Source organism: Octopus sinensis, linkage group LG27 (genome assembly GCF_006345805.1).
Source record: "Octopus sinensis linkage group LG27, ASM634580v1, whole genome shotgun sequence".
NCBI classification, from domain to species: Eukaryota; Metazoa; Mollusca; class Cephalopoda; order Octopoda; family Octopodidae; genus Octopus; species Octopus sinensis.
In genome coordinates, this window is record NC_043023.1 from 8,580,093 (window position 1) to 8,604,605 (window position 24,513).

Sequence of the window (24,513 nt, forward strand, 5' to 3'; positions counted from 1 at the left end):
AATTACGATTATATACGAATTTGTTGTCAAAATTTTTTTCGGAGAATTTGAAGTCCAGAAGGATTTTGGGTAAAGTTTGATATTTTCATAAAGACAAACAAAAAAACTCAGATTTTTTGCATTGATTCAAGTACCCTGACCTCGCAATGTGCTGCAAACTCATTTTTGCTTGGAAAAAGTGTGGCGGACCCTCTTCCCCTCGGTGTCATTGGAAATATATATATTTATTCATAGGATGATGATGATAATGATATATATATATACACATAGACACATATATATGTGTGTGTGTGTGCATAGGCACACATATATTTGAAGCACACAGCATAAACTCTATTAGGAGAATACACCCAAAGAAACCCAAACAAATCAGACTGGAACCTAGTGCAGCATCATGGTTTGCCAGCTCATGTCACACTGTGCCACCCATGCCAGTAAAGGAAAAAAGTTTCACTAAAGGATGATGATGATAACAGCAACAATGATGAAAACACATAGACAAAATCAACTTCAGTGTAACCTTTTATTCATTATTCCCATTTCTTTATTCTCTCAAAGCAAATTGCTCAAAAATCCAGAGCAATCATCTTCAGAAATCAAAGGCATTGTTGATATACTTCCATATATATACATGACATTCATGAATTTGATGTTGACATTATTGAAATTGAAGTCGATAACATCATATTTGAAGAGATAAAAATAGCCCAGTCTTTCAGCAGGAAAACATAGCCATAATTGTTGTAATAAAGATTAATACTGAATGGTTGCACTTTTGTGTGAAGACTCACATGTGTACATAAATGGCGTTTTTGAGAGAATGATTTACCATAGATATCACAGTGATATGGTTTTTCCCCAGTATGAATATGCTTATAAATAGTCAAGTCACCATTGTATGAGAATGATTGACCATAGATATCACAATGATATGGTTTCTATCCCGCACTGGTGTTTAGTTAGGACACCACTTTCAGAGAATGATTTACCACAGATATCACAATGATATGGTTTCTATCCTGCACTGGTGTTTAGTTAGGACACCACTTTCAGAGAATGATTTACCACAGATATCACAATGATATGGTTTCTATCCTGCACTGGTGTTTAGTTAGGACACCACTTTCAGAGAATGATTTACCACAGATGTCACAATGATATGGTATTTTCCCCATTATGAACGCGTTTATGTCTACACAATTGACTACTGAAAGAGAATAATTTACCACAGATATGACAATGATATGGTTTTTCCCCTGTATGAATGCGTTTATGATCAGACAAGTGGCCACTACGAGAGAATGATTTACCACAGATATCACAATGATATGGCCTCTCTCCTGTATGATTACGCTTGTGTTTAGTCAAGTCACTGTTTACAATGAATGATTTACCACAGTTTTCACAATGATATGGCTTCTCTCCTGTATGAATACGTTTGTGAACAATCAAATGGCTATTTTCAGCAAATGATTTGCCACAGATATCACACTGATATGGCTTTTCCCCAGTATGAATACGTTTATGTTTAGTCAATTCACTATTACCAGAAAATAATTTACCACAGTCATCACAATGATAGGGTTTCTCTCCTGTATGAACACGCTTGTGTCGAGTCAAATCACTTTTTGCAGTGAATGATTTACCACAGATATCACAATGATATGGCTTCTCTCCTGTATGAATACGCTTGTGAATAATTAAATTGCTATTTTCAGCAAATGATTTGCCACAGATATCACACTGATATGGCTTTTCCCCAGTATGAATACGTTTATGATCAGCCAAGTGGCCACTACGAGAGAATGATTTACCACAGATATCACAATGATATGGCTTCTCTCCAGTGTGAACACGTTTATGGACAGTCAAGTCACCATTACGAGAAAATGATTTACCACAGATATCACAATGATATGGCTTCTCTCCTGTATGAACACCCTTGTGTTTAGTTAAAGTGCCATTTTCAGAGAATGTTTTACCACAGATATCACAATGATATGGCTTCTCTCCTGTGTGAACACGTTTATGGACAGTCAAGTCACCATTACAATAAAATGATTTACCACAGATATCACAATGATATGGCTTCTCTCCTGTATGAACACCCTTGTGTTTAGTTAAAGTGCCATTTTCAGAGAATGATTTACCACAGATATCACAATGATATGGTTTCTCTCCAGTGTGAACGCGCCGGTGTTTAGTTAAGCCATTACTTTGAGAGAATGTTTTACCACAGATATCACAATGATATGGCTTTTCTCCTGTATGAATACGTCTATGTCGAGTTAAAGTGCTATTTAGAGAAAATGATTCACCACATATATTACAATGATATGGCTTCTCTCCTGTATGAATACGTTTATGTCGAGTTAAAGTGCTATTTTCAGAGAATGATTTACCACAGATATCACAATGATATGGTTTCTCTCTTGTATCAGGGTTTTTAGGTTCAGTTAAATTATTCATTATGACAGGATAATTTGTCATATATATCACAATAATATTGCTTTTTTCTTTTCTATGAATATGTTTGTGTCCATTTGCATCACTTTTTTTTAGAGAATAATTTAATATTAATCTTTCTTTCTTCTGTGATCTTAATTAATACCTAAATCAACCGGTGAAAACTGTCAACTCGTTATCCTAACTTGTAAAGCAATCACCTCCTCTACATTCCAGACAAGAAAAATATTTTGCTGTTGTTTGTCATAGATTATATTTATATAGAAACGTTGATGTATAGATGAATGCTCCTTATAAATATATCATCTTCCTTTAGTTGATAAAAATATCAAAGGCACATCTGAACGAAGTAATTTCTTTCATGTCAACATGATGTGATATTCTGAAATATAAAAAGAAACAGTAAGATAAAGAGGATAGTTAAGTGACATAGTAATTCAACATTGTAAATATTACAACATGAACACTGTCAGCCATTTAATGTCAATGTTTACAGGGGTCAGAGTTCATTGAGGCATTGAAACATTGGTATACCCACACAAGTTTACTACACACTTCACTTTTACCTTTCAGAAAAATGTTTGATTTAAGACTTCATGTTGCCCAACCGGAATTCCCTTTTCTGGACCAGCTCACTAGCTATCCAGCAGTGAAGGTCCCTGTCTTCATGTTGTCTGCGATGAGCCCATGGTCAGTGCCCTCTACATCATTAGGATCTTTTCGCTTTGACCTCAGATTTTTAAAATAATTTCTATGTAACTAAAAAATTTTAAATATCGTATACTGGTAGAATGTGTTTATAAAACATCTTTTTCTGTTGGCTTTATTGAGAAAATTCTGTTGTTTAATTTCTAGCATTTCGGCAATTTCAACCAATGAAAGACATCTATTGAGGTGAAAACGATTTCTGCCGTAAAGTTTACTGGCGGCATCATATTAAAATGTCCCTGTTTTTTATGAGAAAAAAGATACCCTGTGGCTATAACCTGAGGGGTCACTCGTAATCAGAGCTGGATAACAAAATCGTTTCCTATTTAGTGTCCACCCATAATTATGATCCTAGTATCGATCTATTGCATTTCAATCTGTTTTAGGGTTGGGGGAAGGGTATCTTTTTTTCTTCAGAAATGTAAATAAACCCAATCTGTTTCTTAAACGAATATATAATATGTAACAGGGACATTTTCATATAACGCCGCCAGGAAATGCTACGGCAGAAATCGTTTTCACCTCAATAGACGTCATTAATTGGTTGAAATTGCAAGAAATTAAACAAATATGTTACAAACTACAGAATTTTCTGAAGAAAGCCAAGAGAAAAACATGTTTTTTAAGCACATTCTGCTAGTATACGAAGTTTAAAATGTTTTAGTTACATAGAAATCATTTTTAAAATCTGCCGGTCAAAGTGAAAAGATCGCATCATTACTCTCAAAGTTCAAATCACATCAAGGTCCCCTTTCATCATTTCCAGGTAGAAAAAATAAGAAGCAATCAAGTACTAGGGTCCATGTAATTCACTTATGCCCTCCCGCCAATTTTCAGGTCAAAAGCACAAAAGGTTATTGTTTTAATTATCAAAAGATTACTATTATCATCATCATCATTATTATTTTCTTCACACGGAATGGAATGAAATACAAAGCCAACCTCGGCGGAAAGTCCTGAGTTCAAACGGATGAGATCGACTTTGTCTTTCATCTCTTTCGGGAAAAACCGGGACCCATGCAATCGACTTATCGCTCGTATTAAAGATTGCTGACCCTGGGCCAGTTTTGAAATCATCATTATCATTACTATTATTAATATAACATTAGAGTAATCTTTATCAACTTACCGTTTTATCAATGCCTCATAAACAAAGGATAACATACATTAATGTGGAATTCTTCAATCGGACTCCTCACATTTTACTAATTAATTACGCTGTTTTATTCTCACTTTACCAATTAATTTCAGTTCTATCACATGTATCAGTCGGTCATAGTATTTTATAAGCATCAAATCAACATTTCAGTTTCAAAGTCATTAATTAAGACGAAGAAATATATTTTCCTAATTATTGTCAGGTTCCCGCTTCGAAAAATAATTACTGTAACATCGAGTGGTTCACTGTGTTGTAGAAGTTACTTCCCTTCGTATGATTGTATTTCTTTAATTTTCCTAGAGATGGCTCTGCTAACTTGTTGGTTCCGCTCCAGTGATTTTCTTTGTCCCATTCTGTCAATAAATTACCTTCGAGTGTTTCCAAATTTACACCAGATTATTTTAATAAAGTCTACTCCTTTTCAGCACATAAATTGGATCTCTTCCTTTTGAACGGCAGACAATTTACAGTTAACTAAACACTTTAAAACTTCGTATATTGGTAGAATGTGTCAAAATAATACATTTTTTTCTCTTGGCGTTCTTGAGAAAATTGTAATTTGTTGGTTTAACGTAGTTTAATTTTTCGAATTTTAATCAATCGATTGCTTCTATTTAGCTAAAATCATTTGCTGCGTCTAAAACTGAGACATCCTGTCACTGATCCTAACCCTAACACTAAATGGATCTTTTCCTTTTGATCTGCACTTTTCAACACAATTTCTAGTTAATTAAATACTTTTAAACTTCGTATACTGGTAGAATGCGTAAAAATAAAACACTTTTTTCTCTTGGCTTTCTTGGGAAAATTGTAATTTGTTTGTTTAACGTAGTTTAATTTTTTGAATTTTAACCAATCCTATACCCTCTATTGAGCTAAAATCATTTGCTGCGTCTAAAACTGAAACAACATCCGGTAACTAACCCTAAACCTCCCCCCTAACCCTCAATTTTCTCTTTCTTAATTGTTAAATTAATTTAATTGTTACGAGTGTAAAAAAAACTAAAGCAATGGAATTAAATTAATTTAACAAGTAAGAGAAAAAATTTAGGGTTAGGGATAGGGGGGAGGTTTAAGGTTAGTGACAGGATGTTGTCTCAGTTTTAGTCGCAGCAAATGATTTTAGTTGAATGGAGGTAATCGATTGGTTAAAATTGCTGAAATGCCGTTCAAAAGGAAAAGATCCCACATACGTCACAGAAACCGGTTCCACGAGCCTGGCTAGGCTTGAAAAGGGCGACAAGAAGAGGAGGTATAGCTGAAGTGAGAAGCAGAGCAAATGAGGAGGGGAATCTTTTCCTTTTGAATGCCAGATGTCAACACAATTTCTAGTTAACAAAACACTTTTAAACTTCGTATACTGGTAGAATGTGTTTATAAAACAACATTTTCTCTTGGTTTTATTGAGAAAATTCTATAGTTTGTAAGATATTTCGTCTGAAAATCCGAGCAATTCGGCAATTTTAACCAATCGATTACCTCCATTGAGCTAAAATCATTTGCTGCGTCTAAAACTGAGACAACATCCTGTCACTAACCCTCAACCCAACCTTAACCCTAATTTTTTTTTCTTAATTGTTACGCGTGTAAAAAAAAACTAAAGCAATGGTCGTTTTTTTACACGCGTAACAATTAAGAAAAACAAAATTTAGGGTTAGGATTAGTGACAGGATGTTGTCTCAGTTTCAGAGGCAGCAAATGATTTTAGCTGAATTAGAGGTGATTTATTGGTTAAAATTCGAAAAATTAAACTACGTTAAACTTACAAATTACAATTTTCTCAAGAAAGCCAAGAGAAAAAGATGTTTTATTTTGACACATTCTACCAGTATATGAAGTTTTAAAGTGTTTAGTTAACTAGCAATTGTCTGCCGTTCAAAAGGAAAAGATCCGAGGAGGGACAGTGAGGTCACGAGAGAGAGAGTGGGAAGTGAAAAGAAGGTGGTGTTTGTTTTGTGTTTTTAAATTGTGTGGTAAGTAAGCTTGTTTATGAACCACATGGTTATGGGTTCAGTCCCACTGCGCGGCACCTTGAGCACGTGTATTCTACTATGGCCTCGGGCCGACCAAAGCCTTGTGAGTGGATTTGGTAGAGCGAAACTGAAAGAAGCCCCTCTTGACTGGATTCGGTGCCGATGGCACATAAGAACCACCATCTGAATCGTGGCCGATGCCAGCACTGCCTTGACTGGCTTCTGTGCTGGTGGAATGTAAAATGCTCCAAATTCGATCATGGCCGTTGCCAGCCTTGCCTGGCACCTGTGCAGGTGGCACATAAAAAGTACCCACTACACTCATGGAGTGATTGGCGTTAGGAAGGGCATCCAGCTGTAGAAACACTGCCAACCGCCCAACCCATGCTAGCATAGAGAGCGGACGTTAAACGATGATGATGATATGTATGTATGTGTGTGTATATGTTTATGTCTGTGTTTGTCCCCCCCCCCCGCCAACATTACTTGACAACCGATGCTGGTGTGTTTACGTCCCCGCTGTAACTTAGCGGTTCGGCAAAACAGACCAATAGAATAAGTACTAAGCTTACAAAGAATAAGTCCTGGGGTCAATTTGCTCGACTATAAAGGCAGTGCTCCAGCATGGTCACAGTCAAACAAATAAAAGAGTCTATTTTCAGAGTATACACATACATAACTACAGCAAATATTGGATGTTACTTTTACTTTCCTACAATATAATTAATTACCATCCTCAGCCAATATTGGATATTAGTTTTACTTTTCCACACTGTAATTAGATGTTACTTTTAAAGATGCTTCCATTTTTTTGAATTTCGTAGAATTTCCCAGGGTCTGCTTATACATAATTAGGCATAACTACAGATGTATAGCCACCACTCTCCCTCAACTTCAGTAATTATAATCTATGCCGTTTGAAAGGTAATTGCATGAAATTTCATTAAAAAATGCACATTTTCCTGAAAGTTTCAAAGGAGAAAATGTTGGATCGTGTGTATTTTCCCAAACTCCTTTCCCCAACCCCTTGGAAAAACTTTTCCAACAAATCTTTCTATACATTCAATCAACAGGATCTAAGTGATTATTTGTTGAAACTTTTGTCAAAAAACATCCATTTTTCCAGAATTTATGAGGCAACAAATTCAGTGGTGTATACACCAATATATATATTTACGAAGTCTAGACAAATATCTTCAGCTAGCAGGCCTCTGCTACTCTAGACTGATGATGGGCAAGACCCAGAAACATGCATGTCTCTAGATGCAGGCCTAGCTGTTGAGGGAGTTTGTCTCCCCTTCGTAAATATATAAGGACACAGGAAATGTATCAAGGCAGACAGGCAGTGTCGATGCTTCCTAGGGCTAAACAGCGGTGGTGTAATTCCCTTACAGGACTGTCACATTAGGTTGACAGTATACGACTCTATCTCTCCACCACCGTACATATCTCTATGAGATATTTAGAAGTTTAATATTTCTGATTATGGGATAATTGTTTGATAGTTATTAAATGAAGTCTCTTTTAATAGATGCCTACATTTTTTATATTTTCTGTGAAGTTTTCATGGATCCAGCTATTAGAAATTGTTATCATGCAAAGAAATTCATCACAAAAATCATGTAAAAAAACAGAAAATCACCAAAAACAAGAGCAGTAATGATGGACCTATTCGGTTTGAACGGCAGTTGTTAAAAATATTTTCCACGTAACTAAACACTTTTAAACTTCGTATACTTGTAGAATGTGTTTATAAAACATCTTTTTCTCTTGGCTTTCTTGAGAAAATTCTGTAGTTTGTAAAATATTTGTTGGTTTTTTTCTTCATTTTCTGCAAGTTCAACCAATCAATGATGTCTATTAAGGTGAAAACATTCTGTGCTGTATGAATATGTCCCTCGTTTAAGAAACAAATTGAGTTTATTTACATTTCTGAAGAAAAAAGATACCCTTCTGCGCTAACCCTAACACTAAAACAGATTGAAATGCAATACTTTTTAAACACTTTTAAACTTCGTATACTGATAGAATGTGTTTATAAAACATCTTTTTCTCTTGGCTTTCTTGAGAAAATTCTATAGTTTGTAAGATATTTGTTGGTTTTTTTCTTCAATTTCAACCAATCAATGACGTCTATTAAGGTGAAAACATTCAGTGCTGTATGAATATGTCCCTCGTTTAAGAAACAAATTGAGTTTATTTACATTTCTGAAGAAAAAAGATACCCTTCTGCGCTAACCCTAACACTAAAACAGATTGAAATGCAATAGATCGATACTAGGGTCATAATTATGGGTGACAATTTCAAATGACACTGCTAGAAAAAACTGCCGATCAAACCGAAAAGATCTGAATGTTAACTTGGGAATCCAAAATTTCAGGCTTACAAGTCCAGATTCGCCTCTGAAAATTCTTAATTTACCCACAGATTGAGCCTGATTCCAAAATGGTATATGTTGAGCTACGGCCTCTTGGAGTAAAGTTGAAAAAGTGTGAATCACTGATATTCGCATTTATAGTATTAGATATGCACACATACATACACACACACATGAATTGACGTGTGTGTGTGTGTATATATCATCATCATCATTTAACGTCCGTTTTCCATGCTAGCATGGGTTGGATGGTTCGACCAGGATCTGGGAAGCCAGAAGGCTGCACCAGGCTCCAGTCTGATCTGGCAGAGTTTCTACAGTTGTATATATTCCACATATGTATATATTCCACATATGTATATATTTTTTTTTTACATACATAACTTAAATGACTGACACCTAACTTTTAGTGGTCAGTCCTTTAAATTTTGTATGAAAAAAATATCTTAATCTTCGGATTTATTTAATATGCTAGGCCACTGGTTTTAATTGATTAATATCAATTTCTACCCTTATTAAATTTCATATATATATATATATATATGCTGTGTGGCAGGTAAAAAGCACCATTTGAGCATGATCGTCACCAGCATTGCCTTACTGGCACGTGAAAAAGTATTCGAGAGAGGTCATTGCCAGTGCTGCTGGACTGGTTCCTGAGCAGGTGGCAGGTAAAAAACACCATTTCAGCATGGCCGTTGCCAGTACAGCCTGACAAGTCTTCATGCCAGTGACATGTATAAGGACCCACTACACTCTTGGAGTGGTTGGCATTAGCAAGGGCATCAAGCTGTCCAAACTCTGCCAGATCAGAAAGGAGCCTGGTGCAGCCATTTGGTTCACCAGTCCTCAGTCAAATCGTCCAACCCATGCTAGCTTGGAAGGCGGATGTTAAATGATGATGATGATGATATAAAGCACACAGCATAAACTGTAAACTGGTTAATATTAGGAGAATACATCCAAAGCAACCAAACACATCAGACTGGAACCTAGTGCAGCATTAGGGCTTGCCAGCTCATGTCAAACTGTCCCACCCATGACAGCATATAAAGAAAAGCTATCGCTGAAGGATGATGATGATGAAAATGACGACAATGATGAAAGTTATAGACAAAACCAATTTCAGTTTAATTTCAGTTTTTATTCATTATTCCGTTTCTTTATTCTCTCATAAATTCCTCAAAACTCCAGCATGACCATCTTCAGAAATCAAAGTCTTTGCTGAATTTGATGTTGACATTGAGAAATTGAAGTCGATACCGAAACCATGAAATTTGAAGAGATAAAAAAATCCCTGTCTCTTTGCAGAAAAACTAGAAGTAATTTTAGGTATGTTGTAACAAATTTTAAAACTTATATAGTCACACTTGAGTGTGTATACACAAACGTGTACTGAAGTGAGATTGTTTTGAGAATGATTTACCACAGATATCACACTGATATGGCTTCTCCCCTGAATGAATACGCTGCTGTCTTGTGAAGACACCTCAAAGGCTTTGTTGTGTTGATATATTTCCATATATACACGGCATTCAGGTTCATATTCATGAGTTTGAAGTTGATAACATCAAATTTGAAGAGATAAAAAAAAACGCCTTTTAGCAGAGCAAAATAGAAGTTATCGTTGTGTTGTAATAAATTTCAATACTGGTACAATTACAGTTGTGTGTGAATACTCACGTGTACTGAAGTGGCCATTTTGAAAGAATTATTCATCACAGATATCACAGTGATGTGGTTTTTTCCCCTCAGTATGTATATGTTTATGATTAGTCAAGTGAGTATTATAAGAGAATGATTAACCTCAGATATCTCAAGGATATAATTTCTCTCCTGTATGAACGCGCTTGTGTTTAGTCAAGTGGCTACTACAAGAGAATGATTTAACACAGATGTCACAATGATATTGCTTCTCGTTTGTATGAGTATATTTGTGACTAGTTAAAGTGCTATTTTTAGAAAATGATTTACCACAGATATTACAATGATATGGCTTCTCTCCTGTATGAATGCGTTTATGTTTAGACAGGTGGCTGTTTTGAGAAAATGATTCACCACAGATATCACAATGATATGGTTTCTCTCCTGTATGAACACGCTTGTGCTTATTCAAGTGACCACTTTCAATGAATGATTTGCCACAGATCTTACAATGAAATGGCTTCTCTCCTGTATGAATGCGTTTGTGTTTAGTTAAACTGCCATTTTCAGAGAACGATTTACCACAGATATCACAATGGTGATGTTTCTCTCCTGTATGAATGTGTTTATGATCAGACAAGTGGCCACTACGAGAGAATGATTTACCACAGATATCACAATGATATGGCTTCTCTCCTGTATGAACGCGCTGGTGTCGAGTCAAATCACTTTTTGCAGTGAATGATTTACCACAGATATCACAATGATATGGCTTCTCTCCTGTATGAACACGTTTATGGACAGTCACCTCACCATTACAATAAAATGATTTACCACAGATATCACAATGATATGGCTTCTCTCCTGTATGAATGCGTTTGTGTTTAGTTAAACTGCCATTTTCGGAGAATGCTTTACCACAGATATCACAATGATATGGTTTTTCCCCTGTATGAATGCGTTTATGATCAGACAAGTGGCTACTACGAGAGAATGATTTACCACAGATATCACAATGATATGGTTTCTCTCCAGTGTGAACGCGCCTGTGTTTAGTTAAGCCATTACTTTGAGAGAATGTTTTACCACAGATATCACAATGATATGGCTTTTCTCCTGTATGAAGACGTTTATGTACAGTCAAGTTACCACTTCCAATGAATGATTTACCACAGATATCACAATGATATGGTTTCTCTCCTGTGTGAACGCGCCGGTGATTAGTTAAGTGATAACTTTGAGAGAATGTTTTACCACAGATATCACAATGATATGGCTTTTCTCCTGTATGAACACGATTATGTCGAGTTAAAGTGCTATTTAGAGAAAATGATTCACCACAGATATTACAATGATATGGCTTTTCTCCTGTATGAATACACTTGTGAATAGTCAAGTGATTTCTTCGAGAGAATGATTTTCCACAGACATCACAGAAATATGTTTTCTCTCTTGTATCAGGGTTTTTAGGTTCAGTTAAATTATTCATTATGACAGGATAATTTGTCATATATATCACAATATTGTTTTTTTTTCTTTTCTATGAAATGTTTGTGTTCATTTGCATCACTTTTTAAAAAATAATTTAATGTAATCTTTCTTTCTTCTGTGATCTACTTAATACCTAAATCAACAGGCGAAAACTGTCAACTCGTTTGTAAAGTTATCCAAACTTGTAAAGCAATCACCTCCTCTACATTCCAGACAAGAAAAATATTCTGCTGTTGTTTGTCATAGATTATATTTATATAGAAACGTGATGTATAGATGAATGCTCCTTATAAATATATCATCTTCCTTTAGTTGATAAAAATATCAAAGGCACATCTGAACGAAGTAATTTCTTTCATGTCAACATGATGTGATATTCTGAAATATAAAAAGAAGCAGTAAGATAAAGAGGATAGTTAAGTGACATAGTAATTCAACATTGTAAATATTACAACATGAACACTGTCAGCCATTCAATGTCAATGTTTACAGGGGTCAGAGTTCATTGAGGTGTTGAAACATTGGTATACCCACACAAGTTTACTACACACTTCACCTTTACCTTTCAGAAAAATGTTTGATTTAAGACTTCATGTTGCCCAACCGGAATTCCCTTTTCTGGACCAGCTCGCTAGCTAGCCAGCAGTGAAGGTCCCTCTCTTCATGTGGTCTACCATGAGCCCATGGTCAGTTCCCTACACATCATTAGGATCTTTTCGCTTTGACTGGCAGATTTTTAAAATAATTTCTATGTAACTAAAAAATTTTAAACTTCGTATACTGGTAGAATGTGTATATAAAACATCTTTTTCTCTTGGCTTTCTTGAGAAAATTCTGTAGTTTGTAACATATTTGTTGTTTGATTTCTTGCATTTCAGCAATTTCAACCAATCAAAGAAGTCTATTGAGGTGAAAACGATTTCTGCCGTAACATATACTGGCGGCGTCATATGAAAATGTCCCTGATTTTTATGAGAAAAAAGATACCCTGTGGCTATAAACTGAGGGGTCCTCGTAAACAGAGCTGGATAACAAAACCGTTCCCTTTTTAGTGTCCACCCAAAATTATGACCCTAGTATCGATCTATTGTTTTTCAATCTGTTTTAGGGTTAGGGTGGGTGGAAGGGTACCTTTTTTTCTTCATAACTGTAAATAAACCCAATCTGTTTCATACGGCACAGAATGTTTTCACCTCAATAGACGTCATTGATTGGTTGAAATTGAAGAAAAAAAACAAGAAATATCTTACAAACTATAGAATTTTCTCAAGAAAACCAAGAGAAAAAGATGCTTTATAAACACACTCTACCAGTATACAAAGTTTAAAAGTTTTTAGTTACGTGGAAATTATTTTTAAAAACTGCCGTTCAAACCGAAAAGATCCCAGAGTCGATATCGACAGTAAGTCTTGGGTTCAAATACAACCGAGGTTGACTTTGCCGTTCATCTCTTTCAGGAAATTCTGGGGCCCGTGTAATCGACTCCCACTCGCCCTAAAAAATTGGTGGCCCTGGGCCGAAATTTGAAACCACCATTACGAATATTAATATAACCTTAAAGCAAATCTTCATCAACTTACCGTTTTATCAATGCCTCATTAACAACGGGAAAGAATTAATTAATGTGGAATTATTCAATCGGTTTCTTCTCATTTACTAATTATGCAACATTACATTCATTTTACCAACTAATTTACTTTATATCACATTAAAGCAAATCTTCATCAACTTACCGTTTTATCAATGCCTCATTAACAACGGGAAAAGAATTAATTATGTGGAATTATTCAATCGGTTTCTTCTCATTTTACAATTATGCCACATTACATTCATTTTACCAACTAATTACTTTATATCACATGTATCAGTCGGTCATAGTATTTTATAAACAACAGATCAACATTTTCAGTTTGGAAATTATTAATTAAGACGAACAAATATATTTTCCTAATTATCGACAGTTCCCGCTTGGAAAAATAATTACTGTAACATCGAGAGGGTCACAGAATTCTATTATTTACCTTATTATTAGTAGTATTATCAACAATATTACAGCCTTAAAGTAAATCTGTGTCAACTTACCGTATTCACAAATAAACAGCGACTCAGTGAACGGTAATTAACCTCCCTAATTAACTTCCCTAATTAGCTACTTTGGCCTCGTGGTTGATGTGTTGTACAAGTTGTGTCCCTTGATATGATTGTATTTCCTCAATTCTCCAATAGAGAGCGCTACTGACTCGATCGTTGGATACGTTCCGGTGTTTTTTTAACTTTGTCCCCTTTCTGTCAATAACTCCATCTTCAAGTTTTTTTTAAATTCTCACCAGATTAATTAACAAAGTATATTTGTATATTCTAGGATCTTTTCGGTTTGACCGGCAGTTTTCTAATTAATTTCCACGTAACTAAACACTTTTAAACTTCGTATACTGGGAGAATGTGTTTATAAAACATCTTTTTCTCTTGGCTTTATTGAGAAAATTCTATAGTTTGTAAGATATTTGTTGTTTTTTTCTTCATTTCAACCAATCAATGACGTCTACTAAGTGAAAACATTCTGTGCCGTATGAATATGTCCCTCGTTTAAGAAACAGATTGGGTTTATTTACATTTCGGAGAAAAGATACCCTTCCCCCCACCCTAACCCTAAAAGAGATTGAAATGCAATAGATCAATACTAGGGTCATAATTTGGGTGACAATTTCATTTCATATGACACCGCTAGAAAAAACTGCCGGTCAAACGGAAAAGATCGGAAGTCCCTTCTCTGCACCAAGCAACTCACTAAGTAGCCTGCTGTGAGGTTCTGTCTATAGTCCTTCTGTTATAAATTTATGGCCAGTGCCCTACACAAGCATTCAGGGTCTTCACCCACACCTCGTCTTCGAACTGTACAGACACCATGCTGAGATGTCTCCCTTTTCACTAGAATATGGCTCTTTTCGAGGCAGTCTCTTCGGTTTGCCCTACCCTAGACGGTATGTTGCACCAGAAGACTACCTCCATTGTCTTCTGGCAATTTCAGCAGCACTCTCCGCCCTCATCTCTCTCCATATAGCCATCTGCTCTGGACCACAGTCGACCATTGAGGGGTATACATTTTCCCAATGGTTCTTGATGTCAATGGCTACCCCATTCCAGTCTCCTTCCACCCGAACATGGAAGATGACAGCGCCATCCATGTCGGTGACATATAAAAGCATCAACAAATCGGGGCTGTTTCCAGCCTCATGCAGCCCCTGTGCCGGTAGCACTAAAAAACACCCACTTCACTCACGGAGTCGTTGGCGTTAGGAAGGGCATCCAGCTGTAGAAACACTGCCAGATCAGACTGGAGCCTGGTGCAGCCTCCAGGCTTCCCATAGCCCAGTCGAACCATCCAACACATGCTAGCATGGAAAACGGACAGTAAATGATGATGATGATTTCTTTCATACTAATATCTAAGCTGTATTGATTATGGATAGTTTGATATTAATTTTAGTCCCCAAAATTTAAAATTCCATACTCCCTTATTTGGTTAGTTTTTTCCTGTTAAATACAACCAACCCCACCTGATTGTTTACTTTGTATATGGGAATTCAAAATTAGTTCCTTTATACTAATCTATAGAGAGAATGTAACCCTTTCTCTTTCTCTTTTACTTGTTTCAGTCATTTGACTGCGGCCATGCTGGAGCACCGCCTTTTAGTCGAGCAAATCGACCCCAGGACTTATTCTTTGTAAGCCTAGTACTTATCCTATCAGTCTCTTTTGCCGGTTGTCAAACAATGTTAGGGGAACAAACACAAACACGCACATATATATATATACACATATACGACGGGCTTCTTTCAGTTTCCGTCTACCAAATCCACTCACAAGGCTTTGGTCGGCCCGAGGCTATAGCAGAAGACACTTGCCCAAGGTGCCACGCAGTGGGCCTGAACCCGGAACCATGTGGTTAGTTAACAAGCTACTTACCACACAGCCACTCCTGCGCCGAAATTAATAATTAATTAATTTATTTATTTAATATACATCTAAATAAAGTCTTATACTCATTAAGTAATTTATATTAAAAACCTTAATGTTAAGTACAAGCTATAAATATTGTAATTAAAAATAGGAAAATCTATTCTGGGTCTTCTCATTTCAGCCATATATAGAAGCTGGCTTTGTCAACTGCCTCCTGTATATGCATTCATATATATATGTATGTATGTATACACACAGCGAAAGAGAGAGAGAGAGATGCACATAGCTCAGTGGTTAGAATGCTGGGTTCACAATCATGTAGTTATTTTGATTCCTGGACCAGGCTGTGTTGTGTTCTTGAGCAAGACACTTTACTTCATGGTGGTCCAGTTCACTCACCTCTAGAAATGAGCAACATCACTGGTGCCAAGCTGTATTAGCTTTTGGCCTTCACTTGGATGACATTGGTGGCCTGTAGAGGGGAGACTGATTACAAATACCTTGGGTCATACATATCATCATCTGGGAAAGACTTTCTAACTAGAAAGGGTATGGCCTGGTCAGCCTGTAATGACATGCATAAGATCTGGTCATCAAATCTAAGTAGAGACTTCAAACTTGAAATCTTCAAAGTCACAGTCAAACCAATTCTACTGTATGGCTCAGAAACCTGGACGTTATCAAAGAAGCTTGAGAGGCGGTTGGATGGAACCTACACTCGCCTCCTTATGAGAGCTCAAAATCTCTCGTGGAGGCACCATCCAACCAAAATGCAAATATATAGGAAACTACCACCTGTGTCATCTCTTGTGAAAGGTAGGAGAGTCCAGTCTGCTGGACATTGTTGTAGAGCTGAAAACGAGGCAGTTTCTACTCTTCTCCTCTGGAAGCCATCTACTCACAATACCAGAGGGCGCACACTCTCCTACCATGATGTAATCTCCAGGAATACAGACATCCAGCAACAGGACCTCCGTAATGCCATGATGGACCGTGAAGTCTGGCGTAGCATGGTAAACTCCATTGTCTCGACCATGGTCGAACAATGTTGAATGATGATGAGAAGGGAGACTGGTGTGCATGGGCAACAGCTGGTCTTCCGTGAAAAGAACCTTGCCTGGAGTTGTGCCTTTGAGGTGAACTTCCTAGATGCAATGCCAGGGTCATTAATGACTGAAGGGAGTCTTTACACATTGCCCTTTATATATATACTAGCAGTATAGCCCAGCGTTGCTCGGGCTTGTTTTCTTTTCGACCCTTTAGAATTGGAATTTTTGAAAAGTAAAATTTTGCATTATGTAACTTGTTATCCTCTTTAATTGAACATTTTTCTTGTTGAAATACACCGAAAAATGACACAGCAGTCAAAAAATCGTAAAAAATAGGGATTTTCATAAAGAAAAAGCACCTTTTTGATGTAAATAATTTTTGGTGTTAACATGGTCCGATTTTAATTTTTTCTTCTACGTAAGCCTTCTTCTATCATACTCTCAAGTTTGGTCAACTTGTGCCACAGGGTCTCAGAGGAGATGGTGTTAGTTGAAGGCTACCAAACCTGCCATACACAGACAACTTCAGCTTTATATATATATATAATTCTCATTTTATTTTGTTTTTGCATCTCTCTTCCCTTGCCTACACACTCTAAGGCCACGAAGTTGGTCTGCTTGGTGGGAGGCGATTTAGTCTACTCTACTGCAGATCACACAACTTCGCCACCACAAACATAAATATCTTCATTGTTTAATTCCTGAGCAAGTGTCAAGTTATCTATTTAATAGTTTCTCCCATTTTCCGAAGTCGCTGGTCAAATAACTTTTCACCCATCACACGAATTTCAGTACCAGAGGAACTGCTTTTACTGCCCAGCCACAATGTGTTAAACAATTTTCTTTGTCTTCTTATCATTTGTACATATATATAAATGTATATTTGACTGAGGTTTGGCGAACCAGACTCCAATCTGATCTGGCAGAGTTTCTACAGCTGGTTGGCGTTAGGAAGGGCATCCAGCTGTAAAAACTCTGCCAGATCAGATTGGAGTCTGGTTTGCCAGACCTCAGTCAAATCGTCCAACCCATGCTAGCATGGAAAGCGGACGTTAAATGATGATGATGATTTGGTAGATTCATCATCATCATCGTTTAGAGTCCACTTTCCATGCTAGCATGGGTTGGACGGTTCAACTGGGGTCTGGGAAGCCAGAAGGCTGCACCAGGCCTAGTCTGATCTGGCAATGTTTCTATGGCTGAATGCCCTTCCTAATGCCAACTACTCCGTGAGTGTAGTGGGTGCATTTTACGTGCCAGATGAGGCTGGCAAACGGCCACGATCGGATGGTGCTTTTTACGTGCCACCGACACGAGGCTAGTCGGGGCGGTGCTCGCAACTGCCACGTTCGGATGGTTGTCTTACGTGCCACTGGCACTGGTATCACAGCTGCAATTTCCATTGATGTTGATCGATTTCGATTCTCACTTGCCTCAACAGGTCTTCACAAGTAGAGTTTTGTGTTCCCAGAAGAAAAGGTATGTATAAGTGGACTGGCTCATCCCGGGTTATGGTCTCACTTGTCCTGCCGGGTCTTCTCACACACTGCACACTTCCAAAGGTTTTGGTCTCTAGTCATTTCCTCAGTGAGACCTAAAGTTCGAAGGTCGTGCTTCACCACCTCGTCCCAGGTTTACCTGGATCTGCCTCTTACACAGGTTCCCTCAACCGCTAGGGTATGGCACTTTTTCACAAAACTATCTTCATCCATTCTCGCCACATGACCATACCAGCACAGACATCTCTCTTGCACACCACATCTGATGCTTCTTAGGTCCAGCTTTTCTCTTAAGGTGCTTACACTCTGTCGAGTATGAACACTGACATTACACATCCATCGGAGCATACTGGCTTCATTTCATGCAAGCTTACACATATCCTCAGCAGTCACGGCCCGTTTCACTGCCATGTAGCATGGCTGTTCATACACACGCGTCATACAGTCTGCCTTTTACTCTGAGCGAGAGGCCTTTTGTCACCAGCAGAGGTAAGAGCTCTGAACTTTGCCCAAGCTATTCTTACTCTAGCAGTTATACTTTCAACACACCTGCCCCCGCTACTGATTTGGTCACCTAGGTAACGGAAGCTATCAACTATTTCTAGTTTTTCTCCCTGGAATGTGGCAGAAGTAGGTCTCAGAGCATTTTCAGTGTTTATTGCTCCTGAGCATCTGCCACATACAAAAACTATCTTCCTAGTTAGCCTTCCTTTGACATTGCTGCACCTCTTATGAGTCCAGAGTTTCTACCTACACCTACGATGATAATACTTTTTAGATGGTTTAGATTACGATTACATACGAATTTGTTGTCACAATTTTTTTCAGAGAAGTTTGAGTCCAGAAGAATTTCGGGTAAATATTGATATTTTCACCCACAAGATTTTCATAAGGACAAACAAAAAAACTCAGATTTTTTGCATGGAATCAAGTACCCTGACCTCGCAATGTGCAGCAAACTCCTTATTTTTGCTTGGTAAAAGTGTGGCGGAACCCCTTCCCCTCGGTATCATTGTAAATATATATTTTTTTTCATTGGATGATGATGATGATGATATATTGACATATATATATATATATATATATATATATATATACACATACACACATGTATATGTGTGTGTGTGTGCATACGCACACATATATTTGAAGCACAAAGCATAAACTCTATTAGGAGAATACATCCAAAGAAACCCAAACAAATCAGACTGGAACCTAGTGCAGCATCATGGTTTGCCAGCTCATGTCACACTGTGCCACCCATGCCAGTAAAGAAAAAAAATTCCACAAAAGGATGATGATGATAACAGCGACAATGATGAAAACACATAGACAAAATCAACTTCAGTGTAACCTTTTATTCATTATTCCCATTTCTTTATTCTCTCAAAGCAAATTGCTCAAAAATCCAGAGCAATCATCTTCAGAAATCAAAGACATTGTTGATATACTTCCATATATATACATGACATTCATGAATTTGATGCTGACATTATTGAAATTGAAGTTGATAACATCATATCTGAAGAGATAAAAATAGCCCAGTCTTTCAGCAGAAAAAAATAGCCATAATTGTTGTAATAAAGATTAATACTGAATGGTTGCACTTTTGTGTGAATACTCACGTGTACATAAATGGCGTTTTTGAGAGAAAGATTGACCATAGATATCACAGTGATATTTTTTCCCCCAGTATGAATATGCTTATAATTAGTCAAGTCACCATTGTATGAGAATGATTTACCACAGATATCACAATGATATGGTTTCTATCCTGCACTGGTGTTTAGTTAGGACACCACTTTCAGAGAATGATTTACCACAGATATCACAATATATGGTTTCTATCCTGCACTGGTGTGTAATTAGGACACCACTTTCAGAGAATGATTTACCACAGATATCACAATGATATGGTTTCTATCCTGCACTGGTGTTTAATTAGGACACCACTTTCAGAGAATGATTTACCACAGATATCACAATGATATGGCTTCTCTCCTGTATGAATACGCTGGTGTCGAGTCAAATCACCTTTTACAGTGAATGATTTACCACAGATATCACACTGATATGGCTTCTCTCCTGTATGAACACGTTTATGGACAGTCAAGTCACCATTACGTGAGAATGATTTACCACAGATATCACAATGAAATGGCTTCTCTCCTGTATGAATGCGTTTGTGTTTAGTTAAACTGCCATTTTCAGAGAATGATTTATCACAGATATCACAATGATGAGGTTTCTCTCCTGTATGAATGCGTTTATGACCAGACAAGTGGCTACTACGAGAGAATGATTTACCACAGATATCACAATGAAATGGTTTCTCTCCAGTGTGAACGCGCCGGTGTTTAGTTAAGTCATAACTTTGAGAGAATGTTTTACCACAGATATCACAATGATATGGCTTTTCTCCTGTATGAATACGTTTATGTCGAGTTAAAATGCTATTTTCAGAGAATGATTTACCACAGATCTTACAATGAAATGGCTTCTCTCCTGTATGAATGCGTTTGTGTTTAGTTAAAGTGCCATTTTCAGAGAATGATTTACCACAGATATCACAATGATATGGTTTCTCTCCTGTGTGAACGCTCCGGTGTTTAGTTAAGTGATAACTTTGAGAGAATGTTTTACCACAGATACCACAATGATATGGCTTTTCTCCTGTATGAAGACGTTTGTGAATAGTCAGGTGATTTCTTCGAGAGAATGATTTTCTACAGACATCACAGAAATATGGTTTCTCTCTTGTATCAGGGTTTTTAGGTTCAGTTAAATTATTCATTATGACAGGATAATTTGTCATATATATCACAATAATATTGTTTTTTTCTTTTCTATGAATATGTTTGTGTTCATTTGCATTACTTTTTTTAGAGAATAATTTAATGTTAATCTTTCTTTCTTCTGTGATCTTACTTAATACCTAAATCAACAGGTGAAAACTGTCAACTCGTTTGTAAAGTTATCCAAACTTGTAAAGCAATCACCACCTCTACATTCCAGACAAGAAAAATATTCTGCTGTTGTTTGTCATAGATTATATTTATATAGAAACGTTGATGTATAGATGAATGCTCCTTATAAATATATCATCTTCCTTTAGTTGATAAAAATATCAAAGGCACATCTGAACGAAGTAATTTCTTTCATGTCAACATGATGTGATATTCTGAAATAGAAAAAGAAGCAGTAAGATAAAGAGGATAGTTAAGTGACATAGTAATTCAACATTGTAAATATTACAACATGAACACTGTCAGCCATTTAATGTCAATGTTTACAGGGGTCAGAGTTCATTGAGGTGTTGAAACATTGGTATACCCACACAAGTTTACTACACACTTCACTTTTACCTTTCAGAAAAATGTTTGATTTAAGACTTCATGTTGCCCGACCGGAATTCCCTTTTCTGGACCAGCTCGCTAGCTAGCCAGCAGTGAAGGTCCCTGTCTTCATGTCTACAATGAGCCCATGGGCAGTGCCCTACACATCATTAGGATCTTTTCGCCTTGATCGGCAGATTTTTAAAATAATTTCTATGCAACTAAAAAATTTTAAATTTCGTATACTGGTAGAATGTGTTTATAAAACATCTTTTTCTCTTGGCTTTCTTGAGAAAATTCCGTAGTTTGTAACATATTTGTTGTTTAATTTCTTGCATTTCGGCAATTTCAACCTATCAAAGACGTCTATTGAGCTGAAAACGATTTCTGCCGTAACATTTACTGGCGGTGTCATATGAAAATGTCCCTGTTTTTTATGAGAAAAAAGATATCCAGAACTGGATAACAAAACCGTTCCCTATTTAGTGTCCACCCATAATTATGATCCTAGTATCGATTTATTGCATTTCAATCTGTTTTAGGGTTAAGGTTAGGGTTGGGGGGAAGGGTATCTTTTTTTCTTCAGAAATGTAAATAAACCCAATCTGTTTCTTAAACGAATATATAATATGTAACAGGGACATTTTCATATAACGCCGCCAGAAATCGTTTCACCTCAATAGACGTCATTAATTGTTTGAAATTGACGAAATGCAAAAAACAACAACAAATATCTTACAAACTATAGAATTTTCTCAAGAAAGCCAAGAGAAAAAGATGTGTTATAAACACACTCTACCAGTATACGAAGTTTAAAAGTGTTTAGTTACGTGGAAATTAATTTAGAAAACTGCCGGTCAAACCGAAAAGATCCTAGAGTCGGTCTCGACAGTAAGTCTTGGGTTCAAATACAGCCGAGGTTGACTTTGCCGTTCATCCCTTTCAGGAAATTCTGGGGTCCGTGTCATCGACTCCCGCTCGCCCTGGGCCAAAATTTGAAACCACCATTACTATTATTAATATAACCTTAAAGCAAATCTTCATTAACTTACCGTTTTATCAATGCCTAATTAACAACAGGACATAATTAATTAATGTGGTATTCTTCAATCGGTTTTTTCTCATTTTACTAATTAATTATGCCACATTACATTCATTTTTACCAACTAATTTACTTTATATCACATGTATCAGTCGGTCATAGCATTTTATAAACAACAAATCAACATTTCAGTTTGGAAATTATTAATTAAGACGAACAAATATATTTTCCTAATTATTGTCAGGTTCCCGCTTGGAAAAATAATTACTGTAACATCGAGAGGTTCACAGAATTCTATTATTTACCTTATTATTACTAGTATTATCAACACTATTACAGCCTTAAAGCAAATCTTTGTCAACTTACCGTATTCAGAAATAAACAGCGACTCGGTGATCGGTAATTAACCTCCCTAATTAACTTCCCTAATTAGCTACTTTGGCTCGTGGTTGATGTCTTGTAGAAGTTGTGTCCCTTGATATGATTGTATTTCCTCAATTCTCCAATAGAGAGCGCTACTGAGTTGTAGGATTCGTTCCGGTGTTTTTTTTAACTTTGTCCCTTTCTGTCAATAAATCCTTCTTCAAGTTTTTTTTTAAATTCTCACCAGATTATTTTAACAAAGTGTACTAGTATACTCTAGGATCTTTTCGGTTTGACCGGCAGTTTTTAAAAATAATTTCCACGTAACTAAACACTTTTAAACTTCGTATACTTTTCTCTTGACTTTTTCGCTTGGAAAATTCTATAGTTTGTAAGATATTTGTTGCTTTTTTCTTCAATTTCTGCAATTTCAACCAATCAATGACGTCTATTGAGGTGAAAACATTATGTGCCGTGAGAATATGTCCCTCGTTTAAGAAACAGATTTGGTTTACTCTTTACTCCTTTACTTGTTTCAGTCATTTGACTGCGGCTATGCTGGAGCACCGCCTTTAGTCGAGCAAATCGACCCCAGGATTTATTCTTTGTAAGCCCAGTACTTATTCTATCGGTCTCTTTTTGCCGAACCGCTAAGTGACGGGGACGTAAACACACCAGCATCGGTTGTCAAGCAATGCTAGGGGGACAAACAAACACACACACACACATACATATATATATACACACACACACACATACACATATATATATATACATTTATACGACAGGCTTCTTTCAGTTTCCGTCTACCAAATCCACTCACAAGGAATTTGTCGGCCCGGGGCTATAGCAGAAGACACTTACCGAAGATGCCACGCAGTGGGACTGAACCCGGAACCATTCGGTTGGTTAGCAAGCTACTTACCACATAGCCACTTTATTTACATTTCTGAAGAAAAAAAAGATACCCTTCCCCCCATCCCTAACTCTAACCCTAAAACAGATTGAAATGCAATAGATCGATACTAGGGTCACAATTATGAGTGACAATTTCATATGACACCGCTAGAAAAAACTGCCTGTCAAACGGAAAAGATCGGAAGTCCCTTCTCTGCAGAGCAACTCACTAAATAGCCTGCTGTGAGGTTCCTGTCTATAGTCCGTCTGTTATAAATTTATGGCCAGTGCCCTACACAAGCATTCATGGTCTTCACCCACACCTCGTCTTAGAACTGTACAGACACAATGCTGAGATGTCTCCCTTTTCACTAGAATATGGCTCTTTTCGAGGCAGACTCTTCGGTTTGCCCTAACCTGGACGGTAGGCAGAACCGTTAGCACGCCAGTCGAAATACGTAGCGATATTTCGTCTGTCGTTATGTTCTGAGCTCCAATTCTGTTGAGGTCGACCTTGCCTTTCATCCTTTCGAGGTCAATAAATTAAGT

General features: G+C 36.9%; 1 protein-coding gene across 1 annotated transcript; it reads right to left on the reverse strand.

Moving 5' to 3' along the window:
• Positions 1–1,035: 1,035 nt before the first annotated feature.
• On the reverse strand, positions 1,036–23,158 carry LOC115225089 (zinc finger protein 98-like). Its single transcript, XM_036514398.1, has 6 exons — positions 23,071–23,158; positions 20,679–21,508; positions 20,295–20,342; positions 11,499–11,746; positions 2,151–2,318; positions 1,036–1,310 (listed from the first exon to the last, which is right to left on the reverse strand). Exons 2-6 carry the CDS (start codon positions 21,140–21,142, stop codon positions 1,150–1,152), a joined length of 1,089 nt encoding a protein of 362 aa, XP_036370291.1. The 5' UTR covers positions 21,143–21,508; positions 23,071–23,158; the 3' UTR covers positions 1,036–1,149.
• Positions 23,159–24,513: the final 1,355 nt, after the last annotated feature.